The 23674-nt window shown below is 41.3% G+C and overlaps 1 protein-coding gene across 1 annotated transcript in view; it reads left to right on the plus strand.

Moving 5' to 3' along the window:
* Positions 1-16470: 16470 nt before the first annotated feature.
* LOC118427519 (serine/Arginine-related protein 53-like) overlaps positions 16471-23674 on the plus strand; it is a 29509-nt gene continuing 22305 nt past the window's right edge. The window contains exons 1-4 of the mRNA XM_035837356.1: positions 16471-16679; positions 16938-17009; positions 19167-19319; positions 20885-21050. Coding sequence (XP_035693249.1) covers positions 16585-16679; positions 16938-17009; positions 19167-19319; positions 20885-21050 — 486 coding nt within the window. The 5' untranslated portion in view covers positions 16471-16584. The remainder of the gene's footprint in view (positions 16680-16937; positions 17010-19166; positions 19320-20884; positions 21051-23674) is intronic.

The raw sequence follows: 23674 nt of genomic DNA on the forward strand, positions 1-23674 counted from the left end.
GTGTGTTCGACTGTGTGTGTATGTGTGTGTGTGTGTGTGTGTGTGTGTTTGTGTGTGTGTGTGTGTGTGTGTGTGTCTCTCTCTCTCTCTCTCTCTCTCTCTCTCTCTCTGTGTGTGTGTGTGTGTGTGTGTGTGCGTGTTTCCGTGTCTGTGTACATGGTTTAACAGAATCACTCCATTAGGCTTGGATAGAGTGTTAATATTTTGTATGTATATAGGTCTTGCTGAGACCTTGAAATGATTATTAGATTTCGGTCCCCCTAGTGGCTTGTTGCGGTACTGCATTGGAACTTCCGCTTTTGATATCTTTTGTAATAGAATGAAGATTGTATAGCAAAGAGTGAAATACACTGTATCAAGCTTTATTTCTTAAGTACAGTAGAAAAAGGAATATTCTCAATGCAACTAGACAGACCTCAAATCGAAAAACGTATTTGTTGTTATATATTTTCCATAACTAAAAATCGAAGAAAGTTGGATTTATCTCATTTTTTTCTATCAAATTTCAACATGTATTGTTGTGACCAATGTGTGGCAATTAAGGTCTCCATTCATTAATTCGATCAATATTGTTCTTTCTTGCGACCACCTCTTTACTTTACTGCGATTGCTGAGCGACGCTACAGCGACCAAGTTTGGATATGTACATGTGTGTTGCTAGATTTTTCATAACTGGAATATGGTGCAAGATGTAAATGTATGATCTAAAATACATTTTCAATTTCGTTCTATATTTACGAAATTTGTTGCGCGGTCTGTCAAATATTTTGTCCCAGTCTTAGCAGAAAGCTGGTGTAAGTTTCACATAGTTTCGCATTAGGGAATGAAATGCATCAAACATTATTGAATCATACGAACTCATAGAAAAGCTATCAATGTTAACATTGTTTTGCTAAGGTGTATTTATTGTTACCGCCAAAAAAGGGGGAACCACAGTTTGAATTGTTTTTGCAGTATCTATAAATGTCATAGACATCAAACCATGTGATACATAAAGATGTCGCTATCCACAATAACTTTGGTCTTGTCACAAACATTCTACTTTGAGTACCTTTAATAGTAAAGCCAGTATTATTTACTTCATTAAAATTATAGGAAAAGAAGTAATTTAAATGTGTACATGGTAGGTTTTAACCATACATACGCATCGACGTAAAAAAAAGGAGATCATTTTTCTCAACATGTTTGTAGAAAATCTCTGTTCCTAAATCGCTATCTATCGGAAACGACTACCTTACTATATGGCGTTTTGCGGACACTTTTAGAAAATGTCACATCACCCACAAGGGAGTCATAACAAGCTTAAGTATCCATATCACTCGCTATTTGTTTATATCTATAGCGTTAGGGGTGAAACATGGAGTGTCTTTTGATGAGATTTTGAAAGGTACACCTAACCTGACTACAGGGAGGTGTTGAGTAAAGTTGTCGCGAGGGATCTAAGAAGGTTACTGAGCGTTATCAAGGCCTCTTAGGGCCATGTTGGTACGATTTTATGGATGACATCCGCGCGTGCATTAATTTTTCGGCTGGTAAAAAAAAGATAATCGGCCGTACTGTAAATTATAGTACAAAGCAGTTGCAAGATGAGAAAATGTATCACCACAATTCGCAAATGTTGTAATGCAAAAGAGCAAAGAAGAAGCTGTGAAAGAACAAAAATGAAGAGTCTATTGTTCGGTATACCATACTCTGTGTGTTTCAACTTTGTCATTTGTTCAATCTTCCTGACCAATGAGATATCATAGTGAATGCAACTTTGTTCTGCCAAACGTTTTTTTTTTAATTTGCACGCTCGCATCAGTTTTGGGATTCCCAGAGGATGTCCTCCACATATAAATCAGATCAACAGAAGACGGATACTAAAATTGTAGACTTCCAAAGTCGACCCCACAATAAAAGAAGATGTGACAGAACAAAAACGAAGAATCTATTGTGCATTATATCATACTCTTGTTTTTTTTTTATTGAACAAACACATAAAGGCAAAATAACAGACAAGTAGCGGCCCACTCAAGTTAAGACAACTTATATCGGTGCCGCTATTAAAGGAAAATAAGAATAACATATGATTGACAAGATGCAGTAAATCTGTACAAATGGAATACTAATGTATTGACTGGTAGAAGCGCAAGTCCAGCTGGTACCCCCCACCCCCGGAAATTTTGGTAGGACACGGAACTTGTTTGTTTACACTTCATGTTGAAGACATCATTTTTATTGGCACGCTCGAATTAGTTTTGAGGTTCCCATCGGATGTCATCCATGGAATCAAATCAACACGGCCTCAGGTCCCAGTTCTGGTTTATCTCAGGGCGCCGCCTTGCCGCGCAGGCGCGAGGTGATGACAGACGGGGCCGAGGTCACGCTAATGATTAGCGGGGGCAGTTCGCGCTTGCGCACTGACGACATCCGCGCCGTTACGGTAGCCAGGGTTACAGGACCGTTAACGTTGCCCCTCGTTGACTGCCTTTCTTGAAAACGCCTTAAAGACTGTCTTAGGAGAGGGTGTTTAGCCGACTAGAGTCGTGTTTAGGTGCAGTCACACGAGCGTGTATATTAAGTCCGTATAAGGCACTGCGTATGAAAAACGGCAATACGGACCTCATACGGACTTGAAATACACGCTAGTGTGACTAGCTGCATCGCAACACGACTAGATTCGGCTAAACAACCTTTGATAAAGATTATTTTAAGAAAGACTCTTATTCCATATGTATTTTAGCCTGAATGCGTCACAATTTGAAATAATCGCCATTGGTATGAACTAATTGCTATAAGCTTATGGCTAAAGTACATTAAGTGACACAAACGTTTTGGACAAAAAAACAGTGTTAAAAAAATTTGTAGTTTGTGACGAGCGACCGTTCTGGCAAAGTTTCGGTGTCGTGTTAGCGTAACGGTTAAGGTATGGGGCCCGGAAGCCAAAGGTCTTGAGTTCTAATCCTCTGACATGCTACCAACATTGTGCCAATTGTTACGACTCACTTCACTTAAGGGAAAATAAGTACCTATCTGCTTTTAGGGACGTCCCAAGGATAGGACGTTAAATGGAGGTCCTGTGTTTGAGGAGAGACACATTTCTAACACGTTTAAGATCCCACCACACTTAATCAAAAAGAGTAGGGTCTTTCCCGGTGTGAATGGATGGATTAAATCTGTCCAGATATACAGCTTGTACTGTTCAGTACCCTCGGAGCAGAGGTTAGGCTCCGACTGTGTTTTTTTTTTACGTTTTCTTAGTCGTTTTTATCGGGATTTCTATTTTGTACTCTCTCTTGATGTCTTGCGGCCGCGTCAATAACAGCCTAACATTTGCTTGGAGAGTACTTTTCCGTACAAACCTGGTGTGTTAGGCCATGAGGCGATTTACCGGGTATGCAATAGAAACTAACAAGCTTTTTTGCGCTTCAATTTCGAGAGAAACATTGTGGAGAAAATGTACTGAATTTACGGCCATACCCATGCACTCATCGAAGAACACTTGTTGAAAATCACCAATACAAATGTCAGACGAGAGCGACGGAAAAGCAACAACGGGAAAAATACTGAAGTGCGACCTCTCCATTTCCTCTGCGGTCACGCAGCATCTGTGTATTTTTTGTGTCGTCAAAAGACTTTAGAAAATGATGAATTAAGGGGATTAAGTACATAATGAGTTCGCTCGGAACAGATGTAAATGTCAACGTTTTGGAGCAATGGAGCAACAAGGTTATCTTTGCCTGAATACAACAATGACCAGTCTCTTATACCACCTTTTCCATTTGTAACAATCATACACCAGTCTCAATGGAAAGAGTGCCCGAAAGAAGAGAGCATCTTCAAATCGCCCTCCCACAAAACACCTCAACTCAAACTTCACACTTGTTTTCTAGATATGAGTAATTTCACCAAGGTGGAACTAGCAGCGTTTTGGAATGCCAGGCTTTTGTCTTAACGGTGCTACAAGGCTGACTAACAACTTTAAAAGAAAAGAGGCCCATGCTGTCACGGTGCCCGAAAGAGGCGAACTTCTTCAAATCGCCCACCACAAAACTTTTCAACTCAAACTTCACATTAGCACGTTTTCTTGATAAGAAGTTTCACCAAGGAGAACGTAAGCACGTCTTGGAATGTCAGTTTTTGTCTTGACGGTGCTACAAGGCCGGCTATCAACTTTAAGCGACCACCGGGGGCCGATACTGTCACGGTGCCCGAAAGAGGCGAGCATCTTCAAGTTGCCCGCCTACAAAACTCCTCAACTAAAACTTCACACTAGCTCGCATTCTGGATGAGTAGTATCACCAAGGTAGAACTAGCCGTGTCTTGGAATGTCAGGTTTTTTTCTTGGCGGTGCTACAAGGCTGACTATCAACTTTAAGTTAAGCGAAGACCAGGGGCCCATGCTATCAATGTGCCCGAAAGACGTCAAATCGCCCGCCCGCAAAACTCCTCAACTCAAACTTCACATTTCATGATTAGCTCACATTCTGGATGATTAGTTTCACACAGGAGGAACTAGCAGCGTCAGGGAATGCCAGTTTTTGCATGTGCTGGAAGGCCGACTATCAACTTTAACCGATCACCAGGGGCCCATGCTGTCACGGTACCCGAAAGAGGCGAGTATCTTCAAATCGCCCGCCCACAAAACTCGTGAACTCAAACTTCACACAAACTCGTCTTCTGGATGAGTTGCTTCACCTAGGAGTATCTTGGAATGCCATTTTTTGTCTTGACGGTGCTAGAAGGCCGACTATCAACTTTAAGCGAGCACCAGGGACCCATGCTGTTATGGTGGCCAAAAGAGTAGAGCATCTTCAAATATCCCTCCCACAAAACTCCTCAACTCAAACTTCACATTTCATGATTAGCCCGCATTCTGGATGAGGAGTTTCACACAGGAGGAACTAGCAGCGTCTTGGAATGCCAGGTTTTGTTTTGTTTTGACGGTGCTACAAGGCCGACTATGCTGTCACGGTGCCCGAAAGAGGCGAACATCTTCAAATCGCCCGCCCACAAAACTCGTGAACTCAAACTTCACGCAACCTCGTCTTCTGGATGAGTAGCTTCACCCAGGAGTATCTTGGAATGTCAGTTTTTGTCTTGACGGTGCTACAAGGCCGACTATCAACTTTAAGCGAGCACCAGGGGCCCATGCTGTCACGGTCTGGTCTCTCCCCGTCCCCCCTCCATTAGTGACCAATTAGGAAGAAACGTTTCAATGCGCGAAGATTGGCGCTGACTCCACCACTGTTGGCCCTATTGTTGCCCAGCTAGTAGTGTACCTTGACTCCCCGCATGGGCTGAAAGGGACAAATTGGTGCGTCTGAAGCCCAGATTTGCGTGACGGAAGGAGAAAGGGAGAGAAAGAGGCGTCATGCGGAGATGGGGAGCGTTGCTTTTGCTCCGCGGCGTCGGTACCGGGGCGAATGTCGCCCGAAGACGAATGCGAGATGACATCCGGGAAGAAAGGGATCTGAGTAAATTGGTTTGGTCCTAGTGTTTGTTGTTCCTTCAAAGACTTCCTTTTCTTAAGGGAGAGTGACAACAAGGACGAGGCGTCGGTGTGCCACAATGGTCGGGTGTACGTTCGGCCCGAAAAGAAGAAGTTCCTGGGTTTGAACCCTTTAACATGATTCGATCTTGTGCCCCTGGGTAGGGCGTTCGGCTAGAAACCAAGAGGTTCCTGACTTCGAACCCTTTAACATGATTCAATCTTGTGCTCTTGGGAAAGGCACTTAAAAGCGACTTTCCTCACAGTACTCAGGTGTAAATTAGTACCTAGCCGTGGCTAGGGCCGTCCCTCGGATAGGACATTAAATAGAGGTCCTATGTTTGAGCAAAGCCACACTTTGAGCACGTTAGTGATCTCAAACGTGTAGAGGTCATTCCCGGTGTGAGTGAGTCAATTATATCTGTCCGGATATGCAACTTGTACTGTTCAGAACAAACCTGTTATGCAATACAAAGAAACAAACAAACAAACAAACAAACAAAGCTAACTTGTTGGTGTTCTACAGCCGTGTCCCATGTAGAGAAATGTTTATGACTACACATATACTTTATTTTCTTTCTTCTTTTTTTTCAGGTATGAAATACATAGAACACATAATGCTAAGACACATACATACATATACTTTAAAACATGCAGCTAGCTGTGCAGCAGACAATAAGAGTATGATACTAACTTCTTGACGCTGATTTCTTAGTATTGTTGAGTTTCAGTCTGTCATATTCTTTTGAACTGTCTTTTTCTATAATCGCACAACTCAAACGTGAGCTGTCGTTTGGCTGATTATTAGGGTGTATGGCTATTAGCCAAATAAACTGATCAAACTTACAAGACTCATTTCTTATTAATGAAATAATTTCTAATTGTTGTTTCCACACTATCGCTATCAACCCGTTGTTTTCCTGGCCCTTGTCCATCTACCAAATATCATCAGCATCCATTCACATTTTCTCGAGTTGTGATGTTCACAGACACACAGACAGACACATGCATAATTGGCGCCGAAAATATAACCGTTTGGGTTAAAACACATAACAATTATTCTGTCATCATGTTATTCAACGTAATACAATTCACTCACTCACTCACTCACTCACTCACTCACTCACTCACTCACTCACTCACTCACTCACTCACTCACTCACTCACTCACTCACTCACTCACGGCCCATAATTAACCACAATTAAGAGATATAAGCTATGGACATACTATTATTCTTAAGGTTTTCTTGAGGTTTATAGCTATGGCTGCAGAGATTTTTCGCTGAGTTCTGCAAATTCCAAAACCTGTTTTGTGTATTTTCTTAATAATAGATGTTTACATAGTATTACAGAGTCGGTATCATTATTAAAGAGTTCACTGCGCTTATAATATATATAATTAGTTCTTTTTCAATGGACACCACTAGCTTCTCGCTTAAAGGATGGTCCTCGTGGTGTTAGAAGTGAAAGTGTTTGAATGATGAGAGTGAAAGTTTGTGTGTAAACTCCAGGTGGCCGCGCCAGACTGACCAGGTACACACTGGGCCGGTCAGTGGCTTTGGGAGATCAAAGTGGTCCGAGTGGTCAGTCAGTGGTCATTATTTAGCCCTCAAGGCACGGGAGGTTCGTGTCAGTTTAGATTGTCAAATTTAACCATACATCAACAACTGTTTTGATAGGTTCCATGTAAAAAGTATGATATGGTATGTTGCCGTTGGTATTTAAAAGAGTGTGGATTTCTGTGTGTGTATGGGTGTTTGTGGCGTCGATGGTCGAGTGGTTGGCTACAGGACACAGGATCGAAAACGTTACCGGTTCAAATCCCGGCTAGACATTAGGTCCTTGGCAAAGGCACTTAACACAGCTTTCCTCACTCCATCCAGGTGTAAAAATGGCTACCTGACTTCGGTTGGGGAGGCAAAAGGCAGTGGAAGGAGAGGGATGGGGCTTTCCAATACCATATCCTAGACACAGTGGATAACAGCAACCCTCTGCCTCTACGGCCTCAAAATGCCTATGAAAGCATTCACTTTCTAGAACAAAGAGTCTGCTAGTTTTGTATTTCAGACATGGTAGAAGCTTAAGATGAAATGCACTTTACTGTTGATTGTGATATGTATGTCAATGATAGAAATACTAAAATAATATTAATTACATAGAAAGTAGATTCCCTCATGAGTAGCACTGACAAGTTTAGATTCCTCATGCGTTTTGACAAACCAACCATTGCTAAACCCATGCAGTCCTACATTTTCACCATTACCAAGAAGCGAGAAGAAGCCGAACTTCTGTATTAGACAGGATTTGTGATACTTTTATATGTATATATGTTCTGACTTGTTGTGTTACTTAGCTCGGTTGGGCAAAACTGTACAATAAAGGTCTTCGTTCAATATAAAAGAAATATGCACACCAACATCATATCAACAAAAACAACAAGAAAAAATATAACCTCTTACATATGGTTTGTTTTGACTGCTGTTCCAGCTAGACGACCGATTATAGTCAGCTTAATTGTATGATTGGCTTGAAGTGGACTAAATTATGGGTTACAGTCCCAGCCCATCCAGACAGAGTCGGTCTATTGGAATGTCTGTAAATTGTGTCAAGGCCGATCTGACCTTTAAGAAAATTTCTTAAGATTAAATTAGAAAAGAAGTATGCAAAAGGACAAGGCTGGATGCTGGGTGAAAGATTTGTCTTGTGAAATGAAGTCTTTCCAGCACCGAACCATGCACTGGGCGGCGCATATCTCCGTTTCAGTAGGCCTGGGCCACACAGCTTTGTGCAATCACTGCAGTCCACTGTGTGTTTAAATAGAAAAGCACTCTCCCAATGCTGAGTGCTAAGCAGAGAAAACATTCTTATTAAAGTCTCGGATGACTCGGCTAGGGATCGAAATCATGACCCATCAACTTCTTTTTCCCCCTACACAACAATGTAAAAGATATTGTAAGCTATCTACCCTACCTAACCATTGCTAAGATTTCCAAACCCTAGACAAATACTTAACTAAATACCAATATCTTAACACATATAATTGCTATCATTGTAGAACATTAGTAATTTCTTACCATTTCAAACAGTACCTTTAGTTAATCGTCTAGGCACATGAATTACTATATACCAGAACACTTCTACATATTGTCACCCACCAACTCTGCTTGGAGAGATGCTAGAATCCATTCCATGACACCGCAAGGGTTGTCATTGTCATCATTTGCAATGTTTCAATTCATTGTGATTATATGTCCAGGAGATGTGATACTTTGGAAATATTTTCTTTCAAAATGTTTCCAAAGTATTCGAAGGAATTCAAATAGATTTAAATTTCCATATTCAGCTTTTTTTGTTGAAAAATTGTTGTGGCTTAGATATTCTTTTGTTGAGCATGATTCAAACTTATTACAATTATTGTCTAAAGACCTTAGTGATCATTTGGAATGGACTCTATCACATCTGTGCCGGTCAGTGCCCACCACCCCGTAACAAACCTGAGGTCACTCCGTCACTCCACACAAAAGGAGGGCTCAATCCTCTCTTATTGAATCAATCGGAATAATGGACGTAATCGGCCACGCACGGACGCGCTATCTAATCCCAGATTCTTTTCCATTGACCCCAAAAGGAGGTCAGATTCAGAAACGTATTTTGATTTACCGTTGAAGCATTTTAAGTTCGCGAAGGTTTAATTTCGCGGTGAGAAGAAAAATTAAGTGTTCGCGGTGGTTTTAAATTCGCGATACAGTTGATGCAAATTCTTGCCCATGGGCTAATTGCAGGTAACATGAGAGATTCAGACAAAATAAAAAAAAAAATCAAATGTGTCTACTCTAGTCTAAAACAAGTAAAAGCTAACTCTAGGTCCTGGGTTATTGGGTTCGACTCCTTTTTCGAAGACAGTGGAAGGCGAAAGATCCCACATTTTCTATTATGTGTGGGTTTTGTGAAGTTAGAATGAGAATTGTTTTCTTTTATAGTTATGGGTACAAACTGTGCAGTAATGCAAGTCACCAAGATTTTAAGTTCACGTTGAATTGGTCACCACAAAAACCGTGAACATAAATTCACCATAACAATCTCAAGAACTGCAGTATTCTCTAATAAGATGCGGCATGTTAACGTGTATTTTTGACAATTTGTCCTCACCATTCCTCTACACATGGGAAAAAAACGACCAAATAAATATTCTTATCCAAAATCATACCAAAAGGCTGATTGCATGTACAGTCTCAGTTTGATATAACAACGGTTGCAGTTTGATATAACGGATATAGGCGAACTAGTGTTATACCTTGTCTTGAGATCAGAAAAACCTAGAGCAGTCTTTTCGAAAAGCATGGGTGTAAACGAAATAAGCAGTACGTGTTGGTTTATTCAAAATGCCTTTAGATAATTATAAGGACTTCGTCCAAATGACAAGCTTGAAAATGTCGTAAAATCACCCCTTGGTGACATTTGATCGCACTGTCGTAAATCCACGTTCAATGATATAAACATGTCGCTCTGTTGAAATATTTACATTGCACATAAATAGCTATATCTACCATCCTTTACGCAATTTGAGAAGGTGTCAAATTATTTCGTAATCATGTTCTTGTAAAATGTTCTTGTAAAATACAATCGCTGTCATCGCTAGCGTTTATCGACTCCGTATCAAGCGACGACAAGAAAAGTTGAAATGAAAAATTGTCTAAATTGCTTTCGGTGCGATTCAACCCAGCGGTTGTCCTTAGATTACAGGTTTGGAACACAAACGCCTTTTTCGGCTATAATGATACACTCTGGTGTATAATATAGAGGCAGAACACATGGTATCCTAGCAACGGATTACAGAACTAACAGTGGGGGTGGTGGGGTGGTGATGAACAGACAGAATACGTGATGATGATTTTTTGCATTCGATCATTCTGATAGTTTTAGAAAACGTTGTAGAATTCTTACGTAAAAGTATGGAATGAATATGGTAGCATTAGAATGTATTTGTATCTGCATATAGCTGATATAACCGCCCTTCGGTGTAACACAGCAGCCTCTGTATCTGTATAGCCGGTATAGTCACCCTTCGGCGTAACACACCAGCTTCTGTATTTGTATCTATATAGCCGGCATAACCGCCCTTTGGCGAAACACATCAGCTTCTGTATCTGTATCTGTAAAGCCAGTATAACCGCCCTTCGGCGTAAAACATCAGTATCTGTATCTGTATAGCTGGTATAACCACCCTTCGACGTAACACACGCACACCAGCTTCTGTATCTGTATCTATACTAGGTATAACAACCTTTTGGTGTTACATGCCAGCTTCGCATGCACGCGGCAGCAGCTGGTTATATTGCAACGAACGACCTGTCACACCTAATTTTCGCACATCTAACTGTTAGTGCCGTTTAAAGATATCCAATAAAAATGCTCCTATAGTATACCGTACTAGAGGGCAAAGAGTTCTATTCTACGATGCTTCTAGTGAAAAAAAAATAACTAAATCTTACAACACCTCGACTCTAGGTTGATAACTGTAATATTCAAAATAGGCTAGGCTGTTTATATTTTCTTGTCTTGACGATACATATTATACAATATCGCACCAACAATGCAACTAACCCGAATCAACGCTTATTGTATCATTTAAATGCAATTGCAAATTCATCTTTTTTTAGCCATTTTTACAACAAAATTGGGACGCTGTAGATTTCCCGTTCATCTGTAGTGACATATGCCAGCACTTGACTGTTAAAAGTCAAGTACAAGTCCCTTTGGGACGGCAAAGGGTTAAAAGGTTTTTTGAATAACAGAAACCATTGCCGCTAACGGTAGTTCGCCTTTATCCGTGGGGTAACTTATATCCATTGTTTTTAAGAACAGGGTATTTAGGGATGTCAAATCTACAAACGGTGGTTCCATTTGTAATATTTTTAAATATTGCAGATTGAAACAACAGCCCATCCGTCGACCTACGTAAATGTCATGTTTTCAAAAAGCAACGGATATAGGGTACCCCGTGTCCTCGGATAAAGGTGAACCAGCGTTATACAGCAGGCCTATTGCAATAGGAACTGAGTATGGTCAAGATTGTACTAAAGGCAACTAGGAACTAGTGTTTGACGTAATCTAAGCTTGACGAGATGTGACACAACTTCTTTGCTTGGTCTCACAATTTATTATCACTCTACCTAGATCTGTTCTGAGATCCTTGTTTTCTTGTCGATGAAAGTTGTCTCATTGATGTACGTAGTAAAGTGGATAGCGGCCCTGCCTCTCGAACTGCTACATGTACTGAAGCCGTGAGTTCGAATCCAGGCTGTATCGTTCACCCGACATGCACGTTACCGGAAATGGTTGGAGCCCTTGCAATTGGGACGTTTTACGTGCTTGTCGAAAAGAAATAGGGGAATTTCCCCGTACGATGAACCTGTAAGCACAATACCTAGTGTCTGTCTTCTTTGTCACAACCAGTGGGAGATTAGATCTTCTGTGAGACAGACTTGTTCGAGATCTATTCGCGTCAATTTTTTACATTTCAAGAAAAATTGTCAAAATATAATGTAGAAAGATTAAAACAGCGACTTTATTTCTGCATTTTGATCGTTCAGATACTACAATACATGCCTTTAATTCTTATAGCATCTCTTAACACCAGCTTGCTAAAACGTGTTACAGATGTTCAATTACAGGCGTACAACAACAAAAAAGGATTTTAACCCTAAAATATGCATTAAAAGGAAGCACACAACCACTCACTGCACCCACACGGCCCGCATATACCCCCGGGCAAAATGCCCCGTACACTGCCCCCGTGCCCCACGGGACCTAATCCCTAGCGCGAGGCAAATCAACAATTTGCTAACTCTAATTGTGTTTCTGACAGGGACTGAATAGCCAGTCTTCCAAACGTGATTGCGCTAGCACCAAGCGAAAGAATAGACCCCGGACACAACAATGGTAAAGTTTCATTAGAGCAAAAAAGTGCCAGAGAGTAGACGGGGTCCATTGGGTAAGAATAGAAGAATAGTACTAGGTTGATTATAGGTAAGCCCGCTGTTATGTTGAGATCGGGGTGTTCTGATTATAGCCCGGTGGTTATAGCACCAGAGTCTAGGCTTGACAACAAGAATGTGTGCGACAATAATGCCCAGGTCATTATCCAACATTATCGCCCCGGGAGTCGGTTGGGAACAGACGGGGGATGGATTGAGGTAGAGGGGGGGAGAAGACAAGCTTCATTGGTACACAAAGAGGAAGTTATTAGTGGCGAGTGGACATGGGGTGAAAAACGGGATGGTTTTTATTAAGGCCACAGCAAGTAAATTTTATGGATAACATCCTTTGTAGACTCCAACTTTAATCAAGAAGAGCAAAAAAATAGTGAAGTTTATTTGTAAGTTCATGCCCGAGGGCTAATTGCAAGTACATGGTATAAACATAGGAGATATACAAGTGACAATGAACTGTTATACACAATATTCTACTCTAATACTAGTGGTGAATTGGCTATTTCTAAACAGGTTAGGTTTGACTTCTTTTTTGGAAGCAGAGGGAGACGAAAAGCCCCATTTTCCCCTACAATTTCTGGGTTCTGCGATTTCAAGACAAAAGTGGCTTTCTGTTCGTCAGACCAGTAAAAAAATGAGATATTTAGAACAGATACCATAAATGCTGTAACAAGTATTGAAGCGACAAAACATGGTATCACATCCAACAAGTCCTTTTTGTATCTAACAGGTGAACAAAGTGTGGTATACTGGTATCACTTGCCAATTTAAAGTTGACAACTACAGTCTACCTTCCAAGCTGAGGTTATAGGATCCGGCTGTTTTTTTTACGTTTTTTTAGACGTTTTAATCCGGGTTTCTATTTTGTACTCTTTCTTGATGTTTCGCGGCCAGAAAGCCCGATAAAACGACTTAAAACGTAAAAAAAAGGTGGAGCCTAACCTCTGCTTGGAGAGTAACTACAGTCCTCATAGTACGTTGGAGCTACTTTTACTATTGAACTAGTTTCACTTCTGCAACTACAGTCATGGTTGCATATACATGTACCTCAGTAGTGTCACTTGTACAAGTGCAATACATTTTCCCATTTGGTACTTACTCGTCGTTTTCACCAAAACATTTGACCCTCTAAACGCTATTTCCTGCATTTTGACGGGCAAAATTTGCTGGCAGACTATTTTGAAATCTGGATCGTCTGAAAAGCCATTTCCCGCATTTTGAGGGACAAAATTTTGCTGCCAGACTAACCTAAAAACCTTTATCCGAAGGTAACCTATATTCGTTGTTTGTACAAAAAACATGTTTTGGAAAGTAGAGTCGACGGACGGTGGTTTAAGATCGGAACAATTTGAAAATATTGCAAATTTAAAACCACTGTCAGCAGACTTGTTTTTTTAAAGACAACGGATAAAGGTCACCCCACGGATAAAGGTGAACTAGCGTGTTAATGACATTTCTATTAGAAAAAAATCCTATCAGGCTAAATAAAATGAGCGCGCTGATGTCATCCATAAAATTCACTTGTTGTGGCCTAAAGTAAAAACAGAAGGTGACTAGAAAGTAGAGTAGACGTGACAGGGTTACGGTTGAATTAAAAGCCGTGTAGGCAACCGGGAGAATACAAGGTGGTGGGGAGGGGGGCACGGTGGGGTGTGTCGCCTCGAAACACTTCATTCTGACACTCGGAGCGATTGGATTCAGTCCGGGGTCTCTGTTAGATTACTAACGCAGGGCGTTGGGAGGAGACTGGCATTGTCAGACGTACACTTAGCTTTTTGAAGTGATGTCGGTCGCGGTGAATCAAATACCTGTCAACTCTGATTTCATGACAACATTTTCAATCCCTGGCAACATTTTTAATCCCTTTGAAAAGAGACTTCAATGCGTTTAACGTAGATTAAGGGAATCGTTCATAATTTGATCGCAAGGCCAGTAAGCTAAGCATACTTATAGTAGATATCGCTCCTAGAAAACAGTAGTTGATGCAAGGAGAGGCCTAAATGCTAAAAAATGTTGTGTTTTCGAATACAGTCTTGAAAAAATAAGATCCGTCGGTAGGGATTTTTCGTGCGTTTTTAAAAAGGAATTTGGCCGAAGTCATCAAACAATTAACGTTACAGTTTAGCAATGTAAAACTAGAATACATCATGCATTTGTTTTTCAACATCGTATTGTTATTATACAGATGTTAATTATACGAGCATAAGTGCATCTATAAATGGAGCAAAGAAGCGCATATGTTTACCACACATTCTTACCTAAATTGTACAAAGTCCATCTAATAACTAATAATTTGTTTTGAATTTCTACAGTCAGACGCTCGACCTAAAAAGGGCTAGAGTACACACGTTTTGTTATGGTCAGTTGAAAAAAAGGAAACATGTAAATTTCCTCATAGCTAACAAGGGCTTTCGAAAATTTAAATCAAAGACAAAACTATAGATTGTGGTAATGTTTGAAGCGTATGTGGAATCAAGTTTTACATTGTAATACTTGTATAACGACATGCAATGAGTGAATGCGTCATTGTTGCATTGTAGAAAAGCTGTAGGTTGTTCACATCAAGCCAGATCTATTGGTTCAAGCTACAAAAAATGAGGGACCATTGTGTGAGGTGCGCTGTTTGTAAATGCATGAGATATCACATCGTGAACCTAATGTGCTAAATATACATACAATTACAAATGTCAATGAAATGAAGATTTTGTTATCCAAAATGTTTCCAATTGCAATTTCATCCGTTAAAAATGCCTGAACAACCTGGACGACTAAAAACGATCACAAACAACCACAAATAGGTCTAATATACAGTGTAAATGGGACAGGAACCTTGTCTGACGCTATGGTTCTATTTTCTATGCAATCATGAATAGAAAACGCACAACAATTCTTAAGTATCCACCAGCTTTTTCGAGCTATTCAACTCGTTTCAAGGCAGAAGACGCATTGCATACGTGCATGTATGGAGACTGAAAACACTTTGTATCTAACGTTTTATATAGAAGTATCATTAGTAGAATGATATAATAATTGTGCCATGCTTTAAGAACTAATTGCATTCATCGTATTTTCTCTGTCGGGCTGAAAAAGGGTTTACAAACTTCCCATGCTGCACGCAGAACCCCAGAATATCCCATGAACACCGGTACCATGAAACAAGCAGAACTTGAAAGAACAGGACGTTTTTGAATTAGCCATAATTGCATAGAAAATATATCAAGAGCACCACACAAGTTCCTTGCCCCATGTATGAGACCCGTTTGTGGTGTGGCTAACGTTACAAATTCAACTCAAGTGTACATAATAAACACACATGATCTGTTAATCAACCTTTTGAAAACTGTGTCTGACCTAAAAGAAAAATACGACTTATATTTTAGATTACTGTCCTGAAAAAAATAGGGACGGTAGTTAGGTAGTGATTCTCTTATGGTGGTCTCTTTTGTATCATCTTATTCCGTATTGCACACTTATAAGTACTACAGTCTTCGTTGTCATTTATTCATTTGCGCAGAGTCATAGCTTGTAACTGTGTTATAGACTCACTGAAATAATACCAGCCAACTAACGCACCACTAACTCAGGAAAAATCCATAGAAACACATGGTTGTTACAGCACCTAAATAACTTAATTCAAATAGATAACGAAAAAAAAGTAACGTCAATCAATAATAACGTCTCATTTTTTTTTTTTTTTGATTGCCAGGGTGGGTCACGTACCCGGAAACATGCTAGCCCTACTCAAAGTTATTGTGGGGATGACCAAGTCAGCACCAAGGAGAGGAATGGCGTCACAAGCTGTCAAGCATATCCTACTTCCTACCATGGTTTATCAGTAAACTACCCATCTATTTTCTGGGGGGCTGATCAACAGAATAAAATGCAATGATCGATCTATTTAGACTCAACGTCTGACAGAAAGGGGCGGGAAAGATAACTTTTTCTTATTTTCCTGACCTCCAAAAGAGGGGGGCTGACCTTTCATTGACCTCCCATCATCCCTAGCAAACCAAGATGGCGGCCTCCACAAAAAAATGAAACGATTTTCGTGCGTTTTCTTTCGCGTTTTCTCGCCTTTAAAGTGGATGGATGCTGTGTTTAAATGTGTAATTAAACACCATGGGTCGTTCTGATTACGAAAGCGAAGAGGAGAGGAAAAAGAGAAGAAAAAAACGCCGATCTCGGTCTGGTTCTCGGTCCAAGAAACGGCACAGGTAAGGGGGAGGGGGGCGCCGAGAATTTTTTGCGCGAAACCGAATCAGCTATGTTTTTCGTATGGCTCCTATTTCCAACACGTTTATAGTAAAATTGTGAGATCAGATTGCGTTTATAGTTTCAATTGTTTAGGAACTAGCCCTGTCATTAGCTTTTATGATTAGTACTTTACTCTCTACTCTACTCTATAGCGACGCAAACTCCCACGTTCTTTATTTTTCAAAATTTATAGCACGGAGGGGTAATTTTTGTTTCAGCTCTTCTGACGACGATCGGAAGAAACACAGCCGTAAACACGACAAGAAGAAGCGCTCCCGGTCCCGTAGCAGGTAACATTTTTTTATTGATATGTGCTTTGGGCTTCTGCTAATCTTCTTGATCTTGATTGAGTACTGGACAACGCCCCTCAGTTGGGGCAAAGCGTCCAGGGGGAGTGCTGCGCCTTAATGTCCCCTGAGGCGTCGGAGAACTGCCTCCTTGAACTTTGGAGCGTCTGTGATCTCCGTGACCTCGTATGGTAGAGAGTTCCAATCTCTCACGGTTTGTGGGAAGAAGGAATGTTTGTAGCAGTCTTTGTGAAAAGGTAGAGCCTTGTAAGAATTTGGGTTTGAGTGTCGCGATTGGCGCGGTACAGGCTTTAGATGAGTTTCGACCGGTAGGGCTACTTTATGGTGTCTTGCTTTCTGTAAAATTGTTAATCTATTTGCTGTCCTTCTGTTGCGTAAAGTATCCCACCCCAAATCAGAGACAAGTTTGGTGACACTATCATAACTATGATACGAATTTGTGACAAATCTGGCCGCTCTTTTTTGAACGGACTCTAACTTAGCAATGTGCTCTTTGTGGTATGGATCCCAGGCAGCGCTGGAATACTCTAAATGTGGTCTAACAAGGGATGTATATGCATTTGTTTTGACTGATTTGGGGCAGTTAAAAAGATTGCGTCTCACAAAGCCTAACGTCTTGTTAGCCTTGGAAGCAATGTACTGTATGTGTTGTGACCAAGAGAGCTGGTTGTTGAGTGTGACTCCTAAGTATTTGTGGTTGTTAGTCTCGGCTAGAACATGACTTCCTAATTTGTAGTTGTAGAGTTTAGGTTTACGTTTGTGGGTATAACGCATAACAAAACATTTGTCCGGGTGTAATTTCATCTGCCATGTGTTTTGCCATGTATCTAATGTATTGATGTCCTCTTGTAAGAGGGTGTGATCTCTGTCACTGTTTATCTCCCTGTAAATGACGCAGTCATCCGCAAAGAGACGGATGTTAGAGTTGAGGTTGTCGGCTAAGTCATTAATGTACACTAAGAACAGTAGTGGTCCGAGCACGGTACCCTGGGGCACTCCAGAGACTACCTCTGCCCACTCTGAGTGCTCTCCCCCAACTACCACTCTTTGTTTACGATTTTTGAGAAAATTAGAGATCCAGTGAAGTACCTTACCCCTAATCCCTTAATTTTGGAGTTTTAGGAGTAAGCGATCATGAGGTACTTTGTCAAAAGCTTTTGCGAAGTCGGTTATAATCATATCTGTTTGCGACCTGGTATCTAAAGAATGGGCTAAGTCAGTTGTAGTTAAAATAAGTTGGGTTTCACATGAACGCTTTTTCCTAAACCCATGCTGCTTGTCAGATAATATAGAGTATTTGTCAAAATGATCCATCATCTGTGATTGCACTATGTGCTCCATAACCTTACTACAAACACATGTGAGGGAAACAGGACGGTAATTTGCAGGATCAGTCCTGTCCCCCTTTTTAAAGATGGGAGAGATATTGGCATGTAGCCATGGGGAAGGGATTTGGCCAGTTTCAAGTGATTTCTGACAAATAATAGTCAGAGCAGGGGCTAACTCAGCAGCTGTTACAACATGCAACACGACGACAACGCTGGTACAATTATGTTGTTGAATGTTCCAACTACGTGTATAAGGATTTTTTTTCAAGAATAAAACATTTGCCGACTCATCGGCAGTTGGACATTACCGGAAGAAGAAGAACCGTGTTGTTGATTGACCCGGCCCGCCAGCGCTATCATGCCGCGCGGGGCAGCGGCGCGCGGCGTTTTGTTAGCAGAATTCTTATAGGCAAAAATATAATTTTAAAGCCCATAAACCACAAAATGTTTGGTTTATATGTGTGGGGAACACATATGCTCACAAAATATTTGAGTTCTGTGATGTTTAACCTGGTATTACGTGGTATTACTTGGTATTACTTGGTATTCCGTCTTTCAGTATCTCCCCTTTTTTAAGTTTGTTACTTCTGGGAAGGACGAGTCTATGTCTGAAGGAGCTTTACTGGTTGGTCATATTCACAGCTGTAACTTAACTTATTAACTTATTATTATGATCTCTAGAGGTTCAGGTTCAGTCCACGTCTGAATCCATTACATATGTGTGCTGAAAAGTCTTTTTTTTAAACTCATAAATTGCATGATAGCTATAGATTTTGACTCCCAATTGACAAGTATCTTCTCCATTGTTAAGGAGTGCATCCAGCGATCGCCATAGAAAACGTCGGTCACGATCCAAGTCCTCTTCACGGAAACGGAGGTCAAGATCAAGGTCAAGGTCAAAGTCACGGAGGCACAGGTCAAGATCTAGATCATCGTCCAGAAGCAAGTCAAAGAAATCTCACAAGTAAGCATCTTTCTTTATCATCTTAACTTGAAAGTTCGTCTATGTTGGTAGAACATCATTCTGGATAAAGTTGAAACTGTACTTTACCCCCCCAAAAAAAGATTGGACTTGTCTAAATTTCCGATCGACTCCAGTCTTTGTGAGTTTGTCATCGTTTGTTCATTCAGGCCAGGGTTGTAGCCAGCACCTGTCCTTCCATTCTTTGACCAAATTTTGCAGCTGGGGATGGAAAAAATTTCCCCTATTCCGTCCGCTGTAATGGACAGGCTTTTAGCTAGGATTTTAACAAAGGGAGTCCATTTATTGGTGAGTCGTGGTAAGTGACTATTGTAGGGGGTTCCGGGGGCATCCACCTTCCATGGTGCAGAGTTTTTGATGATTTTAAGTTAAAAAAGTGAATTCTTAGGTATCCCAAGAGGCAAAAATACTGTTACAGATGCCACAGTAGAAGACTGTGACCACAGATCACCTGGTAGCATCCCTGGTTAATCAGAATTTCATGCTTGTCAGACGATTTTCTCCCAGTGTAAGGGCGTCCAGGGGCATCAAATTTCTTGTTATTGTAAGAAAAGTGCGTCCAGATGACGCATTGACGCATGCCTGGCTAAAAGCCTGGTAATGGACAAAAATTGATTGTAAAGTTATCAAAAAAATTTCTTCCTTGTGTCATTTTTCACCCAAACAGATGCCGCTGAACAGCTTAGTCCAATAACAAAATTTACATCTCAAAATGCAGGAGATAGCATTTAAGAGGGTCTAGATTTCAAAATGTTACAAATAAATGCCATGAACTACTCTCTTTCCCCCTAATGGCAAAATTTACCAACTGCAATAAATATTGAATGGATTACTCCTTGACAATAGGCCAGTCAAACTTTCCCAAGAAGAGATAAAAATCTGGTCTATATAAACAGGTGATCACTTAACTTAAGACAGACTAAGGGTTCTTAATACTTTTTTTCAATAGGAAAATTATCTAACTAAGGGACCACTTAAAATTGGTCACATAAGTCAGGTGGTGTTTATTTACAGATGGTCACTTGTAGTGCATGTTTGACTGTATACTATGTAGTATAGGAATCATGTAGTTGCTTGTATCCACAATGTGGGACCGCGTGGTACAGTGGTATTGTGTTCGCCTCGTGACCGAGAGGTTGCGGGATCGAATCCGCCTGCCATGCTGCCGATCTTGTGCCCCTGGGAAGGGCACTTTACACGAACTTTCCTCACTTTACTCAAGTGAAAATGAGTCGTCCCTCGGATAGGACATTAAATGGAGGTCCCGAGTCTGGGGAGAGCCATACCCCGGGCACGTTAAAGAACCCGCCACATGTGCGATGGTGCGGTATGAGCGGTTCAAAACCTACAGTTCCTTGGCCGCACCTGGGGCAATTACAGTCGTATTGAGGTCACCTGTGTGGCGCCGAATGGCAGCTCGCTCCGGACCCTTGCGATTCAGCCCCGCCTATTTTAAGCTCCTTGCAATTCAGCCCCTGGCTGCAAAGAGTGAGTAGTCGGCCCACCCAATAACATAACATAATGGTTTTCCTCCTGTGTATATACAGAGAGAAGAAGCACAAGCGGCGCTCTCGTTCCCGTTCCCGCGGTTCCTCCAGACGCAGGTCCCGTTCTCACTCCAAGTCTCGGGGCTCGTCCAAGCGCCGCTCGCGGTCCAGAGAAGCCTCCAGCAGCCGGGCAGACAAGGACTCTGCTGTGAAGGAGGAAGAACTGGTAAAGTATTAGTATTGGTTTTCTTCATCCTCCTAACGCCCGGTCCCCAACGGCATTACCTTATGGGGCCCTGCTATCCCATGCCCTATACGTGGTTATTATGATTGTCGCCACAAACAAGCTGTCAACCAATCAGAGAATAGGCCTTTCTTGGGCTTGTTGTTGTCTCAAGCTGTCTCGCAAAGGCCGCTGGGAAGCTACCAGCCAATCATGTTACGTCTTACATAGCACCATCCTCCTACGCCCGATCCCCAACGGCTGACTGCCTATATAAGGGCAAGCTCATTAATATTTATAAGTAGGGCGGTCCCTAACTGGTCTGAGTACACAAGGTAGCAGAGGTACAGTAACACAGGAAGTTTTGACACGACTGTGGTTCCTCTGCGTAGGAGAATGGTTTTCTTATAATCTTACTAAATTACGTTTCTACATATAGCTTCCACTGGTAAGGCCCCTAGAAGCCAGTGACCAATACTGCCAAAGCTTCAGTCCCATTTGGTTAAGCTTTAAGGGGACACTCCTGGTATATTAATTTACAGGCCGTTTTTCTAAAATTTTGTGTGTTACCCCAACATAGGCCCTGTGACAACGGGGCTATTATGGGGCACTTCCATGCCACTGGATTTTTTAAACTCGCGGTTAGAAATCAGTCCAGGACCTGGTGACAAATGGATGCCGTGACCTAATTCTGAAAGCATGGAGAGGCACAAATTTGTGGCTCCAGAGTAATCTCCAAGCAGATCCTAAAATGGCATAAGATCGTACCAAACTGGCCAAGGTGTGTAGTCAGCCAAGAGGTGTCCATTTGCCGGTAGCGAACCTCCTAAGCCGGCTTCACTCCTCCGCTAGCTTTTGATACTATCTTATGCTACCGTAGGATCTGCTTGGAGATTAGCTTCAGAGCCCAACTGGGGCTATATGCATGCACCTGATATGCAATGGGACAGTCAATGGTCAATTGCCAACATTCTAATCCCTGTTTATCTATAATTGTATTTTTGTGCTAATATTGACCATCTATTGTCAGACTAAGAACTGTCTGTTACTATGGTGTTACTTGAAGGCTGTGATGACTGGTTTCCATGGTGACAGAGAATCACAAGCTCCTTTTGCATAGATTTCCATAGTGGTAAAGAATCCTGAGCTCTTGGTTCAACTCAAGAAATTTGAATGGTTCTCTTGTGTTAGAGAAGAATGGTCAGAAGATCTCAGGGAAGAGCCCAAAAAGTCCCTGGCAGGGAGAGATAGTGAAAGACAGGCTTGGTATCTTTACTATGCCTTTATGCTATGATAGCATAAAGGCATAGTAAAGTATGCTGTTGCATTGTGTGGTGAAATGGTTAGAGTGTTTGAGCCAATAGGTCCCAGGTTCAATGTTGTGCCCTCAGCAAAGTACATATATGCATAATATAGGTACTAGTGCTTTGCCAAGCTAAAGGTAGTCCCATACATTTGTACATTGCCTTTTGGAGATAGTTTTGTTGTTATGTGTTGACGTTGTTATCCACTGTACATGTGTCTAGCAATAGCATAGGGCATGGTATTGGAAGCTGCAACTCAACCCAATACTAGGTGGAGCCAAACCAAATCCTCTCCATCCAAAGTCAGGTACTCATTTTTATACCTGGGTGTAGGGTGGAAAGGGGTACAACAATATACATCAATTGCATGTCAAAAGATTCAAACCCAGGACCTAGGCTTTGGTACCAACCACCACAATGCAATTGTCTTTTGACTGCCTTAGAATGCCAGATGTTGACAGTTTCTGAAATCGAGGCTCTAATATTCTGTGTTTCTTTTATGCATTCCCTTTTTGATGTGATTTTTCTCTATGAAATTTCTAACTGCAGCTTGTCAAATGGATATTCTTTCATTTTCTGCATTTTCGCTGTCAGATTTATTTTTATTCGCATATGATAATGATGATTGCACAAAGGCACAAAATACACGCTCACAAATTATCATGACTGTTTTACGACAAATGGAATCATCTCCTTTTAATGAATACAGTCAAGAAATGTGGTTATGTGTACATTTGCACAATGACCAATCAGTTTACTATCCACTTAGATCTGTCACAACAGCTTCTAGGTTTTGTTCGTAATGATAATGACTATCACATTGAAGTTTATGTTGGATGAATCCAAATGAATGCTATTTCTGTTATTGCATTTCTCTCTTTTATTGGTGTTACCGCTACCATAGCCCTGTGACAAATGATAACGATGGTTGAAACGTCTTTTTCGTAGCCGGACAAAAAGAAGTTAAGAAGGTGCGCTAACGAATGGTGATGGTTTTTGAAGGGAGCTCTCTGTGTAATAGACTCTGTGGCAGTATGTGTTAATGTCATAGCATCTGTACTGATTCCCACTCCCTTCTTCGTCATTTGTCCCGACTTAAGTCAGCATTCCCGCGCCCAATGACCGGATTTCGGAGATAGCCATTTTATGGCGGGTAATGCAGAAAGCCATTTAGTCTAATGGGGGTCAATGGCAATTGTCCTGGTACGTTACACCCCTACTGTTTCATGTGGCGAGAGTACTGATGGGAGGGGGGCGGGACAAAGACCTCTAACATAATGGTTATTGTCTCACCACCTTTTACTGCGGTGTAATACAAGCGAA

Source organism: Branchiostoma floridae, chromosome 12, assembly GCF_000003815.2.
Source record: "Branchiostoma floridae strain S238N-H82 chromosome 12, Bfl_VNyyK, whole genome shotgun sequence".
NCBI lineage: Eukaryota > Metazoa > Chordata > Leptocardii > Amphioxiformes > Branchiostomatidae > Branchiostoma > Branchiostoma floridae.